This window comes from Narcine bancroftii, chromosome 9 (genome assembly GCF_036971445.1).
Source record: "Narcine bancroftii isolate sNarBan1 chromosome 9, sNarBan1.hap1, whole genome shotgun sequence".
Classification (NCBI taxonomy): Eukaryota; Metazoa; Chordata; class Chondrichthyes; order Torpediniformes; family Narcinidae; genus Narcine; species Narcine bancroftii.
Window position 1 is genome coordinate 15934070 of NC_091477.1, and position 19064 is coordinate 15953133.

General features: G+C 36.2%; 1 protein-coding gene across 3 annotated transcripts in view; it reads left to right on the top strand.

The window, feature by feature from the left end:
* LOC138743220 (protein KIBRA-like) overlaps positions 1-19064 on the top strand; it is a 92573-nt gene that overhangs the window by 58961 nt on the left and 14548 nt on the right. For all 3 annotated transcript variants that reach the window (XR_011344734.1, XM_069898178.1, XM_069898179.1), the window contains exons 12-20: positions 4039-4159; positions 4515-4592; positions 4973-5059; positions 9309-9501; positions 10757-10924; positions 13256-13347; positions 16399-16567; positions 17284-17448; positions 18211-18303. Coding sequence is in view for 2 of the 3 variants with exons in the window: in XM_069898178.1 (XP_069754279.1) it covers positions 4039-4159; positions 4515-4592; positions 4973-5059; positions 9309-9501; positions 10757-10924; positions 13256-13347; positions 16399-16567; positions 17284-17448; positions 18211-18303 (1166 nt within the window). In the remaining variant the exon portion in view is untranslated. The remainder of the gene's footprint in view (positions 1-4038; positions 4160-4514; positions 4593-4972; positions 5060-9308; positions 9502-10756; positions 10925-13255; positions 13348-16398; positions 16568-17283; positions 17449-18210; positions 18304-19064) is intronic.

Genomic DNA, 19064 nt, shown 5'->3' on the forward strand with positions numbered 1-19064 from the left:
GGCTGGTGACAATGGACAGCCCTGCCGAGTTGAGCGAGTCAACTAAATGGTAAAGAAATCTGACAATTTGTCACCACTCTAGCATTCGGGTTCATATTTAAAGCTTTAACCCAACCAATAAAAAAGGGCCGAATTTAAACTTTTCTCACACCTTAAATAAAAAAATCCCACTCAACCCTATCAAAAGCCTTTTCTGCATTGATATGCATTGACCAAAGTAATTAATCAAAGAATATTATCTGATGCATTTCTATTCTTAATAAAACCTTTTTAATCAGTATGTATCAACTTAGGTAAGTACGTAGCAAGTCTATTAGCGAATAATTTGGCTATAATTTTATAATCTACATTTAATAAAGAAATAGGTCTATATGAAGACACTTTTAATGCATCTCTATCTTTTTTTGAAATAACAAGATTCTAGCAACCTGTTCTTCAGTAACTTGTTTTAACACATTTCCAAATGCATTAGATAAATCATTAAAAAATTTATAAAATTCCACAGGAAATCCATCGTCCCCTGGGGACTTTCCATTTGGCATTTCCTGTATAGCTTCCTTGATTTCAAAATCTGTAAATGGAGATTCCAATTCCTGAATACCTTTCTCATCTAATACCAGTAACATTAATTTAGATAAATAAGATTCAATAGAACCATTATCCTGCTTCCCCTCAGAAGTATATAATTTTTGATAGAATGAATAAAACTGATCATTAATTTCCTGAGGCTTATAGGTAATTATTGAATTCTTTTTAACAGCATTAATAGCCCGAGATCCCTGTTCAGCTTTCAATTGCCAAGCAAGTACCTTGTGAGCTCTCTCTCCCAACTCATAATAACATTGTTTATATGGATTAATTAAATTCTCAAACTGATAGGTTTGTAAAGAATTATCGTGTAATTTCAATTTCGCAAAGGCAGCTTTTTTGTCTTCGGTCACATCCTTCTGAAAATCTTTCTCTGACTCATCAATCTGATTTTCCAACATTAAACTTTCTGCCATATAGTGTTTCTTAACTTTCGTAGAATAACTAATAACCTGTCCCCTCAAATAAACTTTTAACGCTTCCCATACTACAAAATGACTATCCACAGAATTAATATTCTCAGTCAAAAATAAAGAGATATGCTCTTTAACAAAATTAACAAACTATTTTTTTCAGTAACATTGCATTAAACCTCCATCTATACGATGAACGTACCACTTCTGAACTTTCACAGGAAAAAAGTAATAATGAATGGTCTGGTAAAACTCTACTTTTATATTCAGCTTGCAATACTCTACCCTGTAGAGTACTAACATATTTACACTCTATAAAATAACACTCCCCTTTATAATTCTTCAAAAACAAAAAAAAGCAGGAAAAAAATCCCACCCCTCAATAAACAAAATAAAACCCAAAAAAAATAATTAAAAATCAACCCAAAAGTAGTAACACCTAAAAATCTGTCTGTGGTAAGCCCACTAGTGGTAGATGACAGTCAAAGCTTCCAGTGTCATCCACTCCCCCCCCCCCAGCCAGATGCATATTCATTATGTAATTAAGAATAATCAAATATAGTAAATATATTCAACCCAATGATTCCAAGCCCAATGATTATTCCAGATCTTCAATGTCAAGAAGACTTTGTTTCAACTCTTCTCTCTTTCCATACCCATTCCCATTTCCATTTCCATTTACCCTCCTCTTAGGAGACGATGATGAAGACCGTCCATTTCTTCACAATTCTGGCAATGAATTAGCAAAAACCAAGGCATCATGATCGTTCTCAAAAAATTGAGATTGAAAGTTTCCGTAAAAAACCTTCAAAATTGCAGGATAACGAAAAGCAAACTTGTAGCCCTTTCACCATAAGACATCTTTAGCCGAATTAAATTCCCGTCATATTTTAGTAACCTCTTGACTCAAATAGGCATAAAAAACCACTCTGTTATTTTGAACCATCTAAGGGGATTGACTCTGCTGCGCTTTCTGTACCACCATTCGTAAAATCATTTCTCTATCTTGATATTTCAAACAACGAATCAAGACCGCCCTCGATATTTGTCCTGGAAGTGTTTTTTTCCTCAATGCTCTATGGGCCCGATCCAGTTACCAACCTTTAGGAAAAAGCTCTTTATCTAGTACCTCTGGGATCCAATGTTTAAAAATTTTTATTGAATCGGAACCTTCAGAGTCCTCTGGAAGACCAACTATTTTCACATTATTTCTTCAGCTTTGATTTTCCAACGAATTATTGTTCTTCAATAGATCCCTTTTTTGAATCCCCCAATCTACAAAAGAACCTTCCACTTTTTCCATTTTTTCTCTATTACGTTCCACCTGATTTTGACATTCAGAAAAGGTTGTTTCAATTTTTTAAAGATTATCTTGTAATTACAGATTTTATACATCTATTAATATCACTCTTAACTACAGTAATTTCTTGTTTCGAAGTTGACATTTCATCACACAAAGTATTCATTTTTGTTTACACCTCCATAAATCTTTGGGTCATTTGAGTTGACATTTGTTTTGACATATTGTCCATTTGGCAAGCAATCCCTTCCAAAGCAGTGAACACTGAGTCCAATCCAGATTCCATAGCCACTTTTTGAGGTCTACCTTCTTTAACTGCAGGCTGCTTGCTCCTCCTGGGCAAATTCCAATAAGGTAAGTTCCTCTTCTTCATTCACCATAGGTCCTTTGACTGGGCGGCTGTGGGTTTGGACAGCCCACACTTTCTCCAAAGGTTCTTGGAGCCAGGATGCCCCGCGCATGCCCGGCAGAACCGCTGGACGCGCAGGAATGTCCTCCGATGCTACACTGTGCATCTCCAGGCCACCCAGCAATGTCACAGGCTCACTGGCCCCTTTGTCAGTCGGGCCGCCCACGGGCACGGCTTCACGTGCACGCGGGTTGGCAACGACCAAACTCATCAGAATGCCGGCGCCATCTTGCGACTGCAGGATTGATGCCGAGGTCAAGCTTGAACAGGCAGGAGTCCTCTGAGGCTTGGAGGCTCCCAACAACGACTCCGTGAATTCAGCTGTACAGGTAGGCCTCAATTCTTCTACATTTTAATATGGTAGTTTCTTCTGAAGTTGAGTTTTAGATTCCTTCACATTAGTAGCCATAATGAATCACTGTTGTTCAAAAAGCTGTAAATATTATTTTTAACCACTTTTATAATTTTTTAAATCGGGCATTTAATAATCCAGCTGGGGAAAGGTGAAACACACGTCTTTCTTCTACGCCATCTTGCCACGCCCCCCATCTGAAGAACTGTCTAAAAGAGCAAAGTTGTACAGGTCTTAATGGTAAATCAGAGTGCTGGATATAACATGATCATACTCTTTATCAAGAGAACTTCCCTATTTCCTTTTTGCCATCCATGCCTTACTGCAAACATACTTTATGACACTGGCACCGTAATAGCTTAACAATGTCAGTTTACCTCCTTCTGAGTCAGAGTAGGTTTTTTTAAAGGTTAATATCCTCCTTGGCTACATCTGTAACTTCCCAGATTTGGCCATATGGATGGATGGCCATAAGTTACAAGTTCATTGTAGAGTGAGATGGACATATTTACTTCGCCCATGAAGTGAGTTGCTAAGTCACCAAAGGATTGTGCACTTGGTGCATTGAAAAGCAAGGTTGTTCCTGGGAGCCTGAAAAATGGGGGTCAACTCGTACGCCGAATATAACCTAAAACCATTAAAATGAGGCTAAAAAAGGGGTTGACCTATTTGCTGGTCAACTTGTATGCCAAAATATATGGTAAGTAAACAATTTTAGTTCAAATCTCAACAAATAATAAAAAAGGCAAACTGTTATCCTGATTGTCTTGGAATTAATAGTTGTTCAGTAAAGCAAATATTTGATGCAGGTGGAAATGTTGTTACTTAAAGCAGTTAATTCTGGCAGTTTGTCACTTTGTTCCAGGATTTGTTATTGTCTTTCTCTGCTGCATTTCTTGCTGTAAATTAAGTAATTGTGGTTCTGTTTAGAAAAGTAAACTAATGCTTATTTATTTTATCTCCAATTACTCTCTAGATGCCAGCACTCAAACAGAGTTACCTGGAGCAATACCGCCCCCCAAAATTGCTCACGCTTCAGCAGCCATGTCAGATGAATCAGTCGCAGGTGACAGTGGTGTTTATGAAGCAACAAAAAGGTACCCAACATGTTCTCTAAGCTAAGCTATTTCTGGCTAAGCTTATAAAATTACGTTTTATTTCATCCCATTTTTCCTTGTGTTCTTGAAAAAAACATTGATTTTTGTTTCGAGACCTCCCACGTCGGATAAGTATTGAAATGATGTTTAATCTTGTGTGATAAAATGTTATTTCTTATTTCTAATGTAACTTTTCTTGTAAGAGCTGTTTCAACGTTCATTTCAAATTCTTAATTCGTGTAATGAAATTCTGTCCAACAAAATCGATTAGAATGTAATTATTGAAAAAATAAACTACAAAGTTTTACAAACTACACAGGTTGATCTGTGTATTCTTGTTTTATTCTTATTCTAGATCATGTGAAATAGAGGATGCACTTTTTGACGACGAAGTAGAAGCACTGAGTGCTTCCAGACTCCAGATAGGAATGAAGTAAGATCTAAGTTCTCCTTAACTTTGTTAAAGCATTAAAAAGCTTGCCATGTAATATGGCCATGTTTTAAAAGCTGGGTACAACTCCTCAATTTGCAGAGGCTGAATTGAATCAAAAGAAAATTTTGAAAATAAAATTTTAAAAATTGTATAATTGGGGATGATGGGGGCAAAATAAATGCCCTCACTGTAAGGTTTGAAAAGTTTGATTTGGAGAAATCCTTGGATACATTCATTCAACTAATCAAGCTGAATTGTTTCTTAGCTCATTAGAATGAAATGTTAATTCTTCACTTTAATTTTTAAGTGTTTAATTTATTTAGTTTTTAGTGTATAATTTATCTTCAATTGCTTAATGAACAATAACTTACTTAATGCAGGTACGATGATAAAACCAAAAGATTTGCAATATTTATTATTCAGTTGAACAATCCAGCAGCACTCTTAATACCACAGAACCAGACAATGTAAGTAGAGGAAAAAAAAAACTGTGTGTATTCTGCTTAGTATTATTGCTTTATGGGAAATTAAGCAGCTTAAACTGACTGAAGAGAGCTGAAAGGAACATTTGAGAGAACCTTATCAAAAAATAATACATATGAAAAGATGCATTTTTTTTTATTGCTCATGTACCAGTACATATAACAGATTACTAAATAACACATTTTATGCTATTTTATTGATTTGTGGGAGCAAAGTGAATAACAATTTTTTAAAAAATTTGTTTGTCAAGCTCCATGGAGTGGAATGAAAACAAAGCTTTAATATATTCTGCTTGTGTAGTTGTAAAAGAAATCTACAGTATAATTCCAAAGAGGAGTAGTAAAATTATCTCTGGTGCGCTGGCTAATATTTATCCCTCAGTCATCAAATAAATGCATCATTTAGTCCTTTGCATGTCATTTTTTTTTTAAGAGTCTTTGCTGTGCACAAAATGGTTTTGGAAATTCTTATTTGGATGTTGCTCGGACTTCAGGAATTGAGTTACAGGGAAAGGTTAAACGGATTAGGACTTTTTTGCCCTGGACTGTAGAAGAATGAGGGGAGATTTGATAGAGGTATTTAAAATTGTGAGGGGAATAGACAGAGTAAATGTATAAAGCCTTTTTCCACTGAGGGGGAGGTGAGATACAAACCAGAGGGCATGGGTTAAGGGTGAAAGGAGAAAAGTTTAGCGGGAACTTCACACAAAGAGTAGTGGGAGTGTGGAACAAGCTTCCAGATGAAGTCATAAATGTGGGCTCAATTTTAACATTTAAGAAAAATTTGGACAGATCTATCGATGGGAGAGGTATGTCAGGCTATGGGCTGAGTGCAGGTCAGTGGGACTAGGGAAAACAAATGGTTCAGCACAGACTAGAGGGGCCAAGATGGCCTTTTTCTGGGCTGTAATTATTCTATGGTCCAACATTAGTAGTGTTAATATAAATAACACTTCAAAAATACTTTGAGATGCATGGAGCTTTTGTGTGGTGCTTTGTTCTAATACCCTTGATAAATTGTTTTGTAGAAACTACCAAAATAATTTCAATTTTTTCTTTAAAATCTGGTGCTTTCTGTAAGGAGTTTGTATCTTTTCCCAGAGTCTGCATAGGTTTCTTCCAGGTGCTCTGATTTTCTTCCACTGTTCAAAAACATACTGGGGTGTAGGTCAAATGGGCAGTATGGGGTAATGGGCCAAAATAGCCTGTTACCTCGCTGTATGTCAAAAAAAAATTAAATTGCTTTCCCATTTTCATCAGAAATTATATATTTTCTGTTTTGATGGTTGCAAAAGTGCTAAAAGCAAACAAAAGGTATTGAATCAGAATATTTAAGTCCTTCAATCCTGAATCAGAAGAATTTTTTATTTTAATTTGATTTTTGAGATACAGCATGGCAAAAGGCCCTTCTGGCCACAAACCCATGCCACCCAAATTCTCTAATTAACCTTCAAATGCCGTATGGTTTTCGAGGGTGGGAGGAAACCGGAGCATCTGAAGGAAACCCATTGGACATGGGGAGAACATACAAATCCTTTAAGACAGCGCTGGATTCAAACCTGGGTTCCTTATTTAATTTTTTTTTTTAATTTTTAAAAACATTTTTTAAATTTGCACATACAGCTCAGTGACAGGCCATTAATCTACTACCACTAGTATGTTTCGAATGGTGAGAGGAAACCAGAGTCCCCGGGGAAACCCACGCAAACACGGGGAAAACATACAAATTTCTTACAGACAGTGCGGAATTTGAACATTGGTCCCGATCGCTGACACTGTAACAGTGTTGCGCTAAACGCTACGCTAATCATGGGTTAAGGGTTAGATTTTAAAATTATTAACAGTGCAAGCTTATTTCATTCAGGGAAGCTTTAATCAGCTTATTCAATTATCAAGATGGATGTAAAACAAATGCATTAAATAAAGCCGATAAATTATTCATCAGTGACAAACATAATTTTGCTAGACATTATTGGAGTAAACAGCTGGTGTTTAACTTTTTCTTCTTATTAGCTATCATGTATCTCCTGACTTGAGTCGGCATATCGAGTGTTCTTCATTAGAATTTTTCTTTGAACTTGGAATTTTGCACATAGGAAACTCTAGTTGATCCATCTGTCTTTTAGTTATGTAGCAATTAGTATGGGCCCTGAGGACTAAGCTCTCCTAAATCTTAGAAGTCATTTTTGGCTGAATAATACTGGTACAGATTTCTTCCCAAGTTTAACAGCCTATGTACAATCTGTCTTTTGAACTAACAAATGTACCTGACAAAACAAATTACACCATCCTTGTTACTCAGTGAAGGGAAGTGGATGGTGGTAATGCCTTTGATCGGTGGTTAGAGTCTTGGTGAATTTAGTCAATGCCTGGCACACCAGTTACTTACCATTTAACAGCCCATTCCTGAATGTTGTTGGGTTTTGTTGAATACAGACAGTGGAAAATAGAACGGAATATTGTGCAACCAACCATCAATAATTACCCCCACTTCTGCCTTTATGTTGTTGACAAAGCAGCTAAATTTGATTGTGCTACCAATTCTGCTATAAGGACTTCCTGCAGTACTGCAATGAGGCTAGGATGATATCTTCTTCTACACAAGCAGAACATATCAAAGCTTTGTTTTCATTCCACTCCATGGAGCTTGACAAACAAATTTTTTTTTTATTTCAGAAGTCGATTTATCATCAATCATGATAGATGTGTTGGATCAACTTTTCAGACTTTGAGCTGAACATGTTTGCAAATGCTTCACTTGTTTTTATTGCTTAAATTGTGGCCATCATTGAGGATTGTGATGTTCTTAGAATTTCTTCTTTTTGGCTGTTTGATTGTCCAATGCCGTCACATATTAGGAAAATGCAAGTTGTCAAAGAAGACTGCAGCTAATTTGATCAAATAGTGGTTTTTGTCCAGAATATTCTGACCCAAAAGCATTTTAAATACTAAGCCAGAGCTAGAGTGGAAACTTTACATGGTTTTTAATGAATGGAGAGGTAAGTAGATGAAGAAAAAATGTATTTTAGTCCCATTTCAGTCAAAGGTTCATCCTGTATCTTTTTTATTTCCTTTTTTAATATCTTGTGTTCAGATTCATTTTGGAAGCTGAGTATGTAAGCCTATTTTGTTTTACAGCTAGTCAGGTATCTTTCATCCCATAACAGAATGGAAGTTATTTGGCTAGTTATCTAACAGTGATATGTGTTATATGCATTTTTTTTTTACAAACCACTGCACATTATATGGGTTTGCGCGGTATACTAGAATTCTATCATGTGTTGAAAATAAGTTGATTGACCAGCCACTGGTTCAAATAAAATTGTTTTTTAACAGCTTTAATTTATTTGTTTTAATTTAAAATGACCATATAACATCTTAAAGAAGATAAAAAAAAATCCGTACAACGTGTTAAAGTTTTAAAAAAAAACAATGAAAGCACGGGGAAAGCCATTAGCAGCAATGAAAGAATGCACACAATTTATAGCAAGCGTGGGAAAAGTAATCGTGGCAATGAAAGAACACGTGCAATTTATAGCGGGTGTGGGAAATTCGCACCAGCGATTTATAGCAAGTGTGGGAATGTAATTGCAGCAATGAAAAAAGGTGCACAATTTATAGAGAGCGTGGGAATTGGGAAATTTCAAAAATTTGATCTTGGGAATATCTGTTTGGCCTGAGTGCCATAGGATATTATGGCTAGGACATGATACCTTATCAATGTTAATTGCCCAGACATGTCCCCTGAGGATAGGGATTAACAAAATAAAATTCCTTTTAAAGAAAGGTTTTTTAAATTATGACAGAATTAAAATCTTGCTTAACTCTGATCTATCAATTGATTCCTCTCCAAAGCTTGTTAATGTGTTGCAGAAGGATATCATCTATATAATGGCCGATTGACACCTCTGGGGGAAGTTGAATGGGTGTAAATCGCGGGAGATTAACTGTGGCAGATAGTGGGACTATGAAATGTGTTTTGTCTCATGTCCCAAGTAAATCAAGTTGCTCTTACAAGTCACCTTGTAAAATACTACATACACCATGTGGTATATGCATGTGCACGCTATATGAAAATATTTTTACTCAATTTATGATTTTGTTTGTGTTATATGAATGAGAATACAGTACATATTCCACCAGCATGAAGTCAAATAATGTTATGTTCCAAAATTCTTTCTTTAAACTCTCTTATTCTAGTGGATCCTGACCGTATTTTTTCTTGTGTGCACAGATATATCCGAGTGGCTGTGCTTCCATGCTGTGAAAATGCTAGTTGTCTCTTCCGCACCAAGGCACTAGTAGTTACTGACAGTGTGGTGTACAATGAAATATTTTGGGTCACCATTTCTTTTTCTGCATTGTGTCAGAAGACTTTACGAGTTGATGTTTGTTTTGTGGATAAAGCTCATCGAGAAGAATGTTTGGTCAGTAAATGTATTAGTTATTAAAATTTCAAATACATTTTCTACTTTGTAATTTGAAAATTGTGAAGTTGATTTTATACATTTTTTTCAGTTTCCTTTAATTTTTAATTATTTTCTTTTGCGATCTGCGAAGGTTTTAATTATCCATCACCTTAGGAAGATAGAGGTGAATCACCATCTTGTTGAATGGAAAGTTCCAGGGTTTGCACCAGCAACAATGAAGGAAGTGTAATGTACAATTTGGAGGGGAATCTTTGTAAAGTGGTGTTTCCGTGTGCCTGAAGTTCTTATTAGTGCCTGTGGAGATGATGAGCTTTGAAAGAGCTATTGAAGAAGTCCAGCCAAGAAGTGTAGTCCATTTATGTACAAAATATACAATGTTTTAAAATTAGATAAAAGTTGTTCCAGCATAACTGTTCTTGGATTTGTGATATTAAACAGATTCCAACTTGCTATTCAAGGATCGTCTCGTATATGCAAGGAATAAATTTTCCACTAGTTTAATTTTCCGCATCCAGGCTTTAATAATTAGTGCATCCTAATAATTCCTTCCTTATGCTGCTGGAGGACAAGAAGAAGTGCCACTTTGAGTACCAATACAAAAGAACTGTAATTCAGTTGGGCAGGGTATATGGGCTTGCAAGCAAATGCAATTCATCTGGTGAAAGTTGAGGCAGTAATTAAAATTGAAATTACAGGGGCTCCTCGCGTTACAGATCTCCCAATTTTCAGATATTTGACTTTGCGCAAATTCTCCCACAAATTTTTAAAGCATTTTTCAAGACCGTAATAATAATAAAATATTTTGTGGTGCTTGGTGGTGACTGGATGTTGTGCATCGTCCAATTGTTTAAGTTTTGGTTGGGTCAGGGTGAATATTTGGTGAAATGAAGGTATAGAGTAAATGTATAGTATGTATGTAGAGTGATACAAATTATAGCTGTAGAAAACAGACATTTCTGACTTGGGAAGAAATCTGATGATGGACCACTCTCAGGAATGGAATCCTTATCTAAATGTGAACTAAATTGGCTATTTCTCATTGACTGTCCGTTTATTAGTCTGCAAAAGTGAAAATCATTAAATGAGATTTCAACTATTGTCTGTAAAGATAAGAATTTATTAGCACACCACTATGAATAGAAATGTATATGTTGGTTTAAGCTTTATAATTTCTTCATTGTTATGTGATTTTTGTTTACATCTCTATTATATTCAAAAGTGTTTAATGATTATTTATTTAAATTTTTAACAGGGTGGAGCTCAGATTAGTTTGGCGAATGTGAATAGATCTGGGGAAAGGTCAACGCACTGGTATAACCTCCTTAATCATCATTATCTGCAAGAACAAAACATAAAGCATTGTGTGCAAGATGAAACATTTCTTTCATCAGAAATGAATCACAGTACATCAGAGAAGAAAGTACGTTCTTGAGTTAAATCACTAAAGAATCGTGTCATTTATAATGATGTGCAGATTTTAATTGTTGGTTCAAATCCACTTACTTTATTGAAAATAATCTTTCATATTTTGCAGGTGACATTTGTCTTTTTCAAGATTATACAAGTCAATTACATTTTTTATTTTAAAAATAAATTTTATTCACAAGAAAAACAAAACATTCCATACGTTCTTGGGTAAATCACGAAAATAAGTAGACATTGTGGTTGAAGTAAAAATTCCAAAAGCTGGAGAAACTCAGCTGGTCAAACAGTGTCTTTTGTGCAGCAACGGTAAAAATACATAACAAACATTTTGGGCTTGAGCCCTTCATAAAGGAATGAGTGAATGTTGGCAGGTGTCCAAACAAAAAAGATGGGGGGGGGGAGTTAAGGGGGGGGTGGCAAAGGCAGGAGATGATAGGTGGAGAAGGGAAGGAGGAGACCGCAGCGATCGGGGTAAGAGAGATGGCTAGGAGGGGGGAAGGAGGAGAAAACAGGAAAGGGAGAGGAGAAAGAAAAGGCAAGTAAGTTAGCAGAAAACAGAAGTAATTTTTCTTTCACCTTTCTAGTTTTTCCCTCCCTTTCCCCTCCACCCACTTAGACATCACTCCTCCCCCTGATCGTTGCTGTCCCATCCCTCCCTTCTCCCCCTATCATTCCCTGCCTTTGTCACCCCTTCCCCCACCCCCCCCATTTTTATCTTCAGATACCTGCCGACATTTTCTCATACTTTGATCAAAGGGATCAAGCCTGAAATGTAGGTTATCTATTTTTATCTTTGTACATTGAATGTTTGTGGGGCTGTGTCAGAGAACCCAGCCCCTCAGTGACTAGCAGCTGCAAGACCATAGATTGCAATTCTTACTGTTGGCTGCACCAAGCTTCATTGCATTTCTTGGTAAATGCTCCTGCAGCCTGTCATGTGCCAGGTGGCAGCATTCACTCATGGACATCTTGTTCTGGAAAACCAGTAGGTTTAAGGCAAACCGACGACTTGAGTTGCCTGCTGAACAAGATTGGGTAAAGATTGCATATTTCTTCTGCTAAAAGCCTCCTGCTCTGTCTCATTTTAAAGTGAGTTTTTAGACCATTTCACACAGCCAAGTACATGTGGGTTGAATTAGGTAATTTAGCAGGTCCGTACCCAGTAATCATGTGGTGAGAAAATTTCCAACCGAGCAGGGCGAGTTCAAATCAACCAGGCTCTGACTCTTGGTGGAGTCAAGTGTCAGAGCCTGACCAAGTTAACTCGTTAATCAGTCTGTGGTGATGTGAATGGTCTACTTGAATTACTGGGTACTATTAGTGCCTGTGTCAGTCTGTCAGAACATGGCCAACAGTAATGTCAGAGCGCAGCCGGCTGCACTATGAAATATAACTGTGCAGTCAGCGAGGCTGTCAGAACACAGCCAGCATGGCTGTTAGTGTGTAACCTGTGCTTTCAATCATCACAAGATTAATTTTAATACCTAATAAAATGTAATGCTATATAAATTGTTGTTATACTCTATTGTTTAGGGAATAATGACAGGCTGATCTTGGGTTTGTCCTAAGTTTGAAATAGTCTGAAGCCCAGTCTGGTAGGTTTTCCCATGGTCTTTTAAACATTGAGCACTTCTGCCTTAGTCAACTGTGTGCTTTTTCCCCCCCCATGGTCTTTTAAACATGAGTGTGTATGTGCTTTATTCCTGCTATGGATTCACTGCCCTGCAAGTATGTAATATGTCACTCGAGACATTACCACTGGAGATGGTCCCCCCCCCTTAAAATCTTCAGTTCTCGATGAACCAGGAAAATCATGGTGCAGTGGGAAAGCTCTCCAGGTGCAGCATGCCCAGGAAGTTTACATGCTTCCTAGGAGGGTTGGTGATGTGAATAAGAATTTTGAGACTACCACTTTTGTCATTTGCACCAAGAAGGTCGGAGGTTACATCATATAAGTGCAAAGAATGGTAAATCAACTGCAAGTTTTTGCAGGCATTCTGTAGTATTCACAAATGAGATTCTTCCTCCTCAACAGCAACAGTCATTGAAGAGAGATACTAAGCCTGCACTGAAACTGCACCTGTAGCCTCCCCATTCTACATCTTCAATTGCTGTTTCTTCATTCTTTGTAAAGGTTGCTGTGGCTTGTAATGCTTTTGAATGTATTTTCCATCTCTCAAGGGCTCCCGATGGAAAATTGATACAGCTTCTTGAACCTAAGACTTTTGTCTCTCTTGAAGATAGTTTGAGTTAAATAAATCTGTCTACAATTAGAAGGAAAAGTTCAATATTATTTGTAACTTATACTCATGTTTTTTTTTTGTAGAATTCCATGTCTACACTTCTAAAGCTGAAGACCATTGAACAAAGACTAGAAAACAACAGAAATGTATTGAGTGTAGAAGAAGAAGAAGAATGGTATGTATTATCAAGTCCTTTGATAACATTTTTATTTTATTCTTGGTAGTTTCCTTTTTTTTCCTCCAAGCTCTGTTCAAATATTGTCCAATTGCACAAACTGTGTACCCGTAATAGGTGCAAATGATTATCAGAAAACCTTTTAATCATGGGACATCATCAGAACCACGTAAAACAATCTTCAGAAGGTTTCAGATGGTGATCAAGAATGGGAACATTTGGGGTGTGATATATAGCCTGTGTAACCAATTATATTGTATCATGCGTAACCTCATGTTTATTGTATTTCTCATAGTTCCGGAGCATAGCTTTTCCCATATTTCATTTTTTTATCTTTATATTTAGATCTTGTTCCCACTTTTGTTTGGGTTTAAAGCTTATTTCATCGTTCTCTTTCTCTTGCAGCTTGATGTACATGTTTGTTATAAATCTTTTAATTATCATTGTGTCTGTAATCACATATTCAAAGCTGCTTTCTTCTGGTAACCTCAGCTTGCTGCCCAATTTGTCCTTTCAGTAGGTTTTCAGTTAGTGGTATGCAAACATTGTACCGTGAGTTATTCCATATTTGTACTTCATTTGTTCAAAAGATAATAAATTATTTCGCAAAAAACAATTTTCTATTTTTTTAATCCCTTTTCTCTCCCATTCTCTAAAGGAAAGGTTATCTATTGTGAAAAGGATTAGTTGATTTTGCACCAATTATAATTTTGGTAGTTGGTAATTTGTTTTTATCCTTTCTACGTGAATCTTCTTCCAAATGTTGAGCAGATGGTACAGTACTAGTGAACTTCAATATTGCACCAGTTTTTCATCCCACTTATAAAGTATATGTTCTTGTACCATCTCCCCTATTTTATCTAGCTCTAACCTGGTTCAATCTGGTTTTTCTCTTATTTGATAAAATTCTGATAGATATCTTAATTGTGCTGGTCTATAATAATTCTTAAAGTTTAGTAGCTGTAAGCCCCCTTGTTTGTACCATTCTGATTAAATAAATGGGATCCAACAATATCAGATAGATAGATGTTTTTGCTGTAAGAAAGAAACGGGAACAACAGTACATGCAATTTGGAATTGTGAGAAAGTGGAAAAGTTTTGGGAAGATTTAAATTAGGTATTAAATAAAATCACAAAAAGCAACATACCAAAAACTCCAGAGATCTTTCTTCTAAGTAATATAAGTAAAGAATTAGGCCTCAAACTGGATGAAGCGCAAAAAAGATTTATTATGATAGCCTTAGCTGTAGCAAAAAAATGTATAATGTCAACCTGGAAATCAGAAGAGAGCCTGAGAGTACAGCAATGATACATAGAAATGAATAAATGTATTCCATTGGAAAAAATAACATATAATTTAAAAAATAAAGTCACATTATTCGAACAAATTTGGGAACCGTACATGGAACACAACAGAGAGGGCTTCCCGTGGACCTCCACCCTCTAAAATGATAGAATGAGAAGAAGACGAAATGAACTGACCCAATGTGTAAAAGTAGATGACACAATTTTCTTGTTTATTTTCATTGTGTGATGACATTGTTTAATGGGTTTATTGCATTGTATATGTTGAACGTTTAATGGAGGGGGGTGGGAAGGAGGGAGGGAGGGAAGGAAGGGGGGGAAAAGGGGAGAAAATGACACTGTATATTCAAGAGGGAAATGTTTGTGTGTATTTTGGATAATATGGTTCACAGTGTGAAAAATTTAAAAGATTTTGAAAACAAAATGGAAACATTAATGAATCTTGGTTTTTCTCCCCCCCCCCCATCCCAATTTTCTTTGAAAATCCCCCCAAAACCAAGAAACACTCTGTCTGAGATCAACAAATGCAAAGCGGTCCTGGGATCAAAATGGAAATCTTCAATGTGAAATATAATCTAATTTCGGATTTTTCAAGCAAAAATCTGCAAATTGCTTTGAATATGCAAATTAAATCAAACTTGATGAACTCCACTGGATTCAGTGGAGTGATCTCAGAAATAGCAGAGCTAATAAAATATCTGAGTGAATAAATTATTTTTTGTATGGAATATTGTTTATTTTAATAAATAGTGACTTTGTTGATGGTATGAAATTGTGGATGTGGGATGGGTGTAGATGGAATGTAGATTGCAGGGAAATAAGTGGGTCAACGGGATTGAGAGGAAAACTCTGAGAACCAAGATCAATTGCCTCTTTTGCAGATATAAAAAGTTTAATTAGGACAAGAGTGAAGTGCGGCATTTTCATAGATTAACCAGGGTAGGACCTGCACAATACATTGTTGAACCCTGGGTCGTGTTGCAGAACAAAAAAAACGTGTGTACAGTACTGTCCATAGTTCCATGAAAGTGGCAATGCAGGTACATAGCATGGTGAAGGAGGCATTGGCATGCTTGACTTCATCAGTCAGGAGCAGGTATGTAATGGTACGACCTTGCAGGATATTGTGAGACAGAACATGAAGTGTTGGTCACCCAGCTAAAGGAAATATAGGGTCGAGCTGGAAAGGTGACTGTAGAAGATTCACAAAAATATGACCTGGATTTGTTAGGAGAGGCTGGGACTTTTTTCCCTGGGGTGCAACATTAAAGAAGTTAATGAAACCATGAAGGCCATAGATAAGATAAATAATATTTTTTTCCCCAGGAGTAGATGAATCTAAAACTGGAGGGCACAGACTTAAGGTAAGTGGGAAAAGATTTAAATGGGATCTGAGGGCACCTTCACACAGAGGATGGTTTGTACAAGAAGTAGGCTGCCAGAGGAAGTGGTTGAAATGGAGATAAATGTAATGTACAAAAGTTATTTAGACAGGATAGGAAAGCTTAGAACATGGGAAAATAGTTTAGTCCTCATGGACAAGTTGAGCAGAAGGACCTGTTTCTGAAGGACTCTATTCCAAAGATTGACCTAAAAAAGGGAAAGAATTAAATAATCAAATAATATAACTTGGAAAATAAATGAGTGGGTGAGAGCACAGAAAGATTCATGATTGTGTTTTTAAATAGCATAAACCTACATGCACACATTTTTGAAATGTACTTAGTGCAGTTTGTTTCTTTCCAGGCAAGGAATGTCAGTAGGAGCAGGTGACTTTGGTAAGAAAGAAATGGTTGAGGAGGAAGATCAAGAAGAGTACAGTGAAGGGGTTCCCTGGGAACATGAAATCAATGAAGAGATTACCAATGAACAGACCAACAATTGGTCAACTACTGCAGCAGTAGCTGCACTGAAGGTGAATATAATAAATCCCTCTGAATAACTCATTTTAAGTCACTTACAATTGCAAGAAATAAGAAAGCCAATGCCAGGTACATGCTACCTGGTTGCAGAACTACAGCAGATTGTGTGGATGGCTTCTGTAAATTGTAAATTGTCAGAGCTTAATGGAATTATTAAATAATTTAGGGCAATTAATGTATGAATTTAAATTGGGAGGAAAAAGTACCAAGCAAACCAAAGACAAGGAGAATTCAATTTTGATGAAGTTTTTCATTTTGAAGTCAAAGTGCAATGTCACAGCAACAAAGTTTCTTCTCACATATGAGTAGCTGCCTTTCTGTAACAAAATTCAAAATTAAAACAAAATAAAAGTCCAAACCCCTCATGCTCTTGTAACAAAGGGGGCCTTTTAGTTATGATTAACTATCAGTCTAAATTTGAGTATAGCCATGTGATGTGTTTTGGCATTTGTGGTTGAATTGTCAAGCAAATAAAAGCATAATAGATACAAAACCTGAGTTTTGTTCCTTGAGAGGGCAGTTTATACTGTTAGTAATGTGCATAGAATGCTTTAAAAAATGTACCTGAAGCAATTTATTAAAACCGCATTAAAATAGATTGCTCTAAGATTTTTTTTTCCCCAATAATGCAATGGTATATAAAAGTAAGTAGCATTGGTTTCAACCTGGTATCATCTGAATGACCAAATTGGGTGGTTTATCTCCACAGATTGATAAAGAGACCAGCACGGAGGAAACTATGGCAACAACTTCTGTTGTACGTCCAAAGGATAGAAGAGTTCCTCATTCTCAGCAGAGTCCATTTGTGAGGAGCGGTGCTATTATTCGTTCAAAAACTTTCTCTCCAGGTGCACAGAATTCATATGAATGCAGGGTAGGAAACTATTCTGTTTGATTTAATTCTTAAGCATTCATCAAATAAATATTGAATATTGCTGCTTAGCATTTAGGTTCTGCCCCTGGTGAGCTTATTCTTTTCATTCTTTGATTTCATGTCTCTTCTATTCACACATTTCCCCATTTCATTTAATTGTCATCAATTTTAATTATTTTCTTTTGAAAAGTCGCAGTAATGTGACCCATTTGCACTTAAGTATGTACAACAATCATATGGTCATCAGCTAGCATTTTAACCATTACAATTGCTGCTACAGGGTGATTCATCTCATTTTCTCATCTCAAACTTTCCTCTATCAAGTTGTACTTGCAAGATGATTTTAAAATTCCATAAAAAGCCATATGTTTTCATTGATTGGTAGATGCAAATAATTTGCTTTATTTCTTTTAACTTTTTACCCTCAAGCGCTAACATTTTAATATATTTATTGCAAACATATTTTTGGGGGTGAGATTTTTCTTCATCTTGGGAAAACAAGGCCCAATCAATATAACCATGAGCAATTTGATCCAGATTTGCAATGCAATACAGCCTTGCATTATGGACCAGTTGCATTCCTGGAAAATTATTTTCCGTAACATGAACCAGGTTTTGTGATGTTCTGTGTGTAGGCAAAATACAAGCTAATCTGATCTTTACTATTTAGTGGCATCCAATTGTGAAGAAATACTTTGAGAGTCAAATTAATATGTTTGTGAGATGTTGAGAATAATTAAGTAATAATGATTTTATTTTCAGTTAAATCGAAGTGATAGTGACAGCTCAACATTATCCAAGAGATCCCCCTTTGTTCGGAATGCTATAGAACGGCGTAGTTTGCGAATGAAAATGGTAAGGACTAAAGTGGACCATGTTTGAAATTTAGTGTATTAGAGCCATACAAAACAGAAACAGGCCTTTGGTCACCATTGTCCATGTCAGCCATCAAGTATTAATTCCATTTTTCAACACTTCGAAGTGCTTTCAAAGCTATAGTGTTTCAAATGCTTATCTCAAAAAAACCTTAAAAGTTGTGTAATACCGTATTTTTACTCGTATAATGGGCACATGCATATAAAGTGCAGAAAATCTAAAATTATGTAAAAATAAGTTCTCGTATAGCACGCACACCCATATACCTTGCGCATGTAGCATTATTTGGTCCTGTCCATCACCTTTATATTATGTCCGATAAGTCACAAAAAAAAACAAAGTGATACATGCACAGATAGCATTATTAGTCTGTATAGCTATAACCTGTATTTGATCTAGCCTAATCAGCCATAATCCAAAAATTTGTATAAACGGCCCTTGCATAGATCAAAAGTAGTTTTGACAATGTGTGGAATCAAACACAAATCTTGCACTGCTAACTTCAAACTGAAAGTAGTTATGAGAGCAGAAGAAACTGACAAGAGGGTTGGAGGTTGGCAGATTATCCATTCATGAATGGAAGAAAGAGAAAGGTGAGCTTGAGAAGATTAATCCACAAAAACATGCATGTTGTGGCCCCAAAGCTAAATGACCCCAGTTAGAGTCTGACTTGAAGGAGTTGGTTCTTAGTTGAAGAGAACAAAATCAGGCTGTATCTACAGTCGCTATTGGCATGTGAA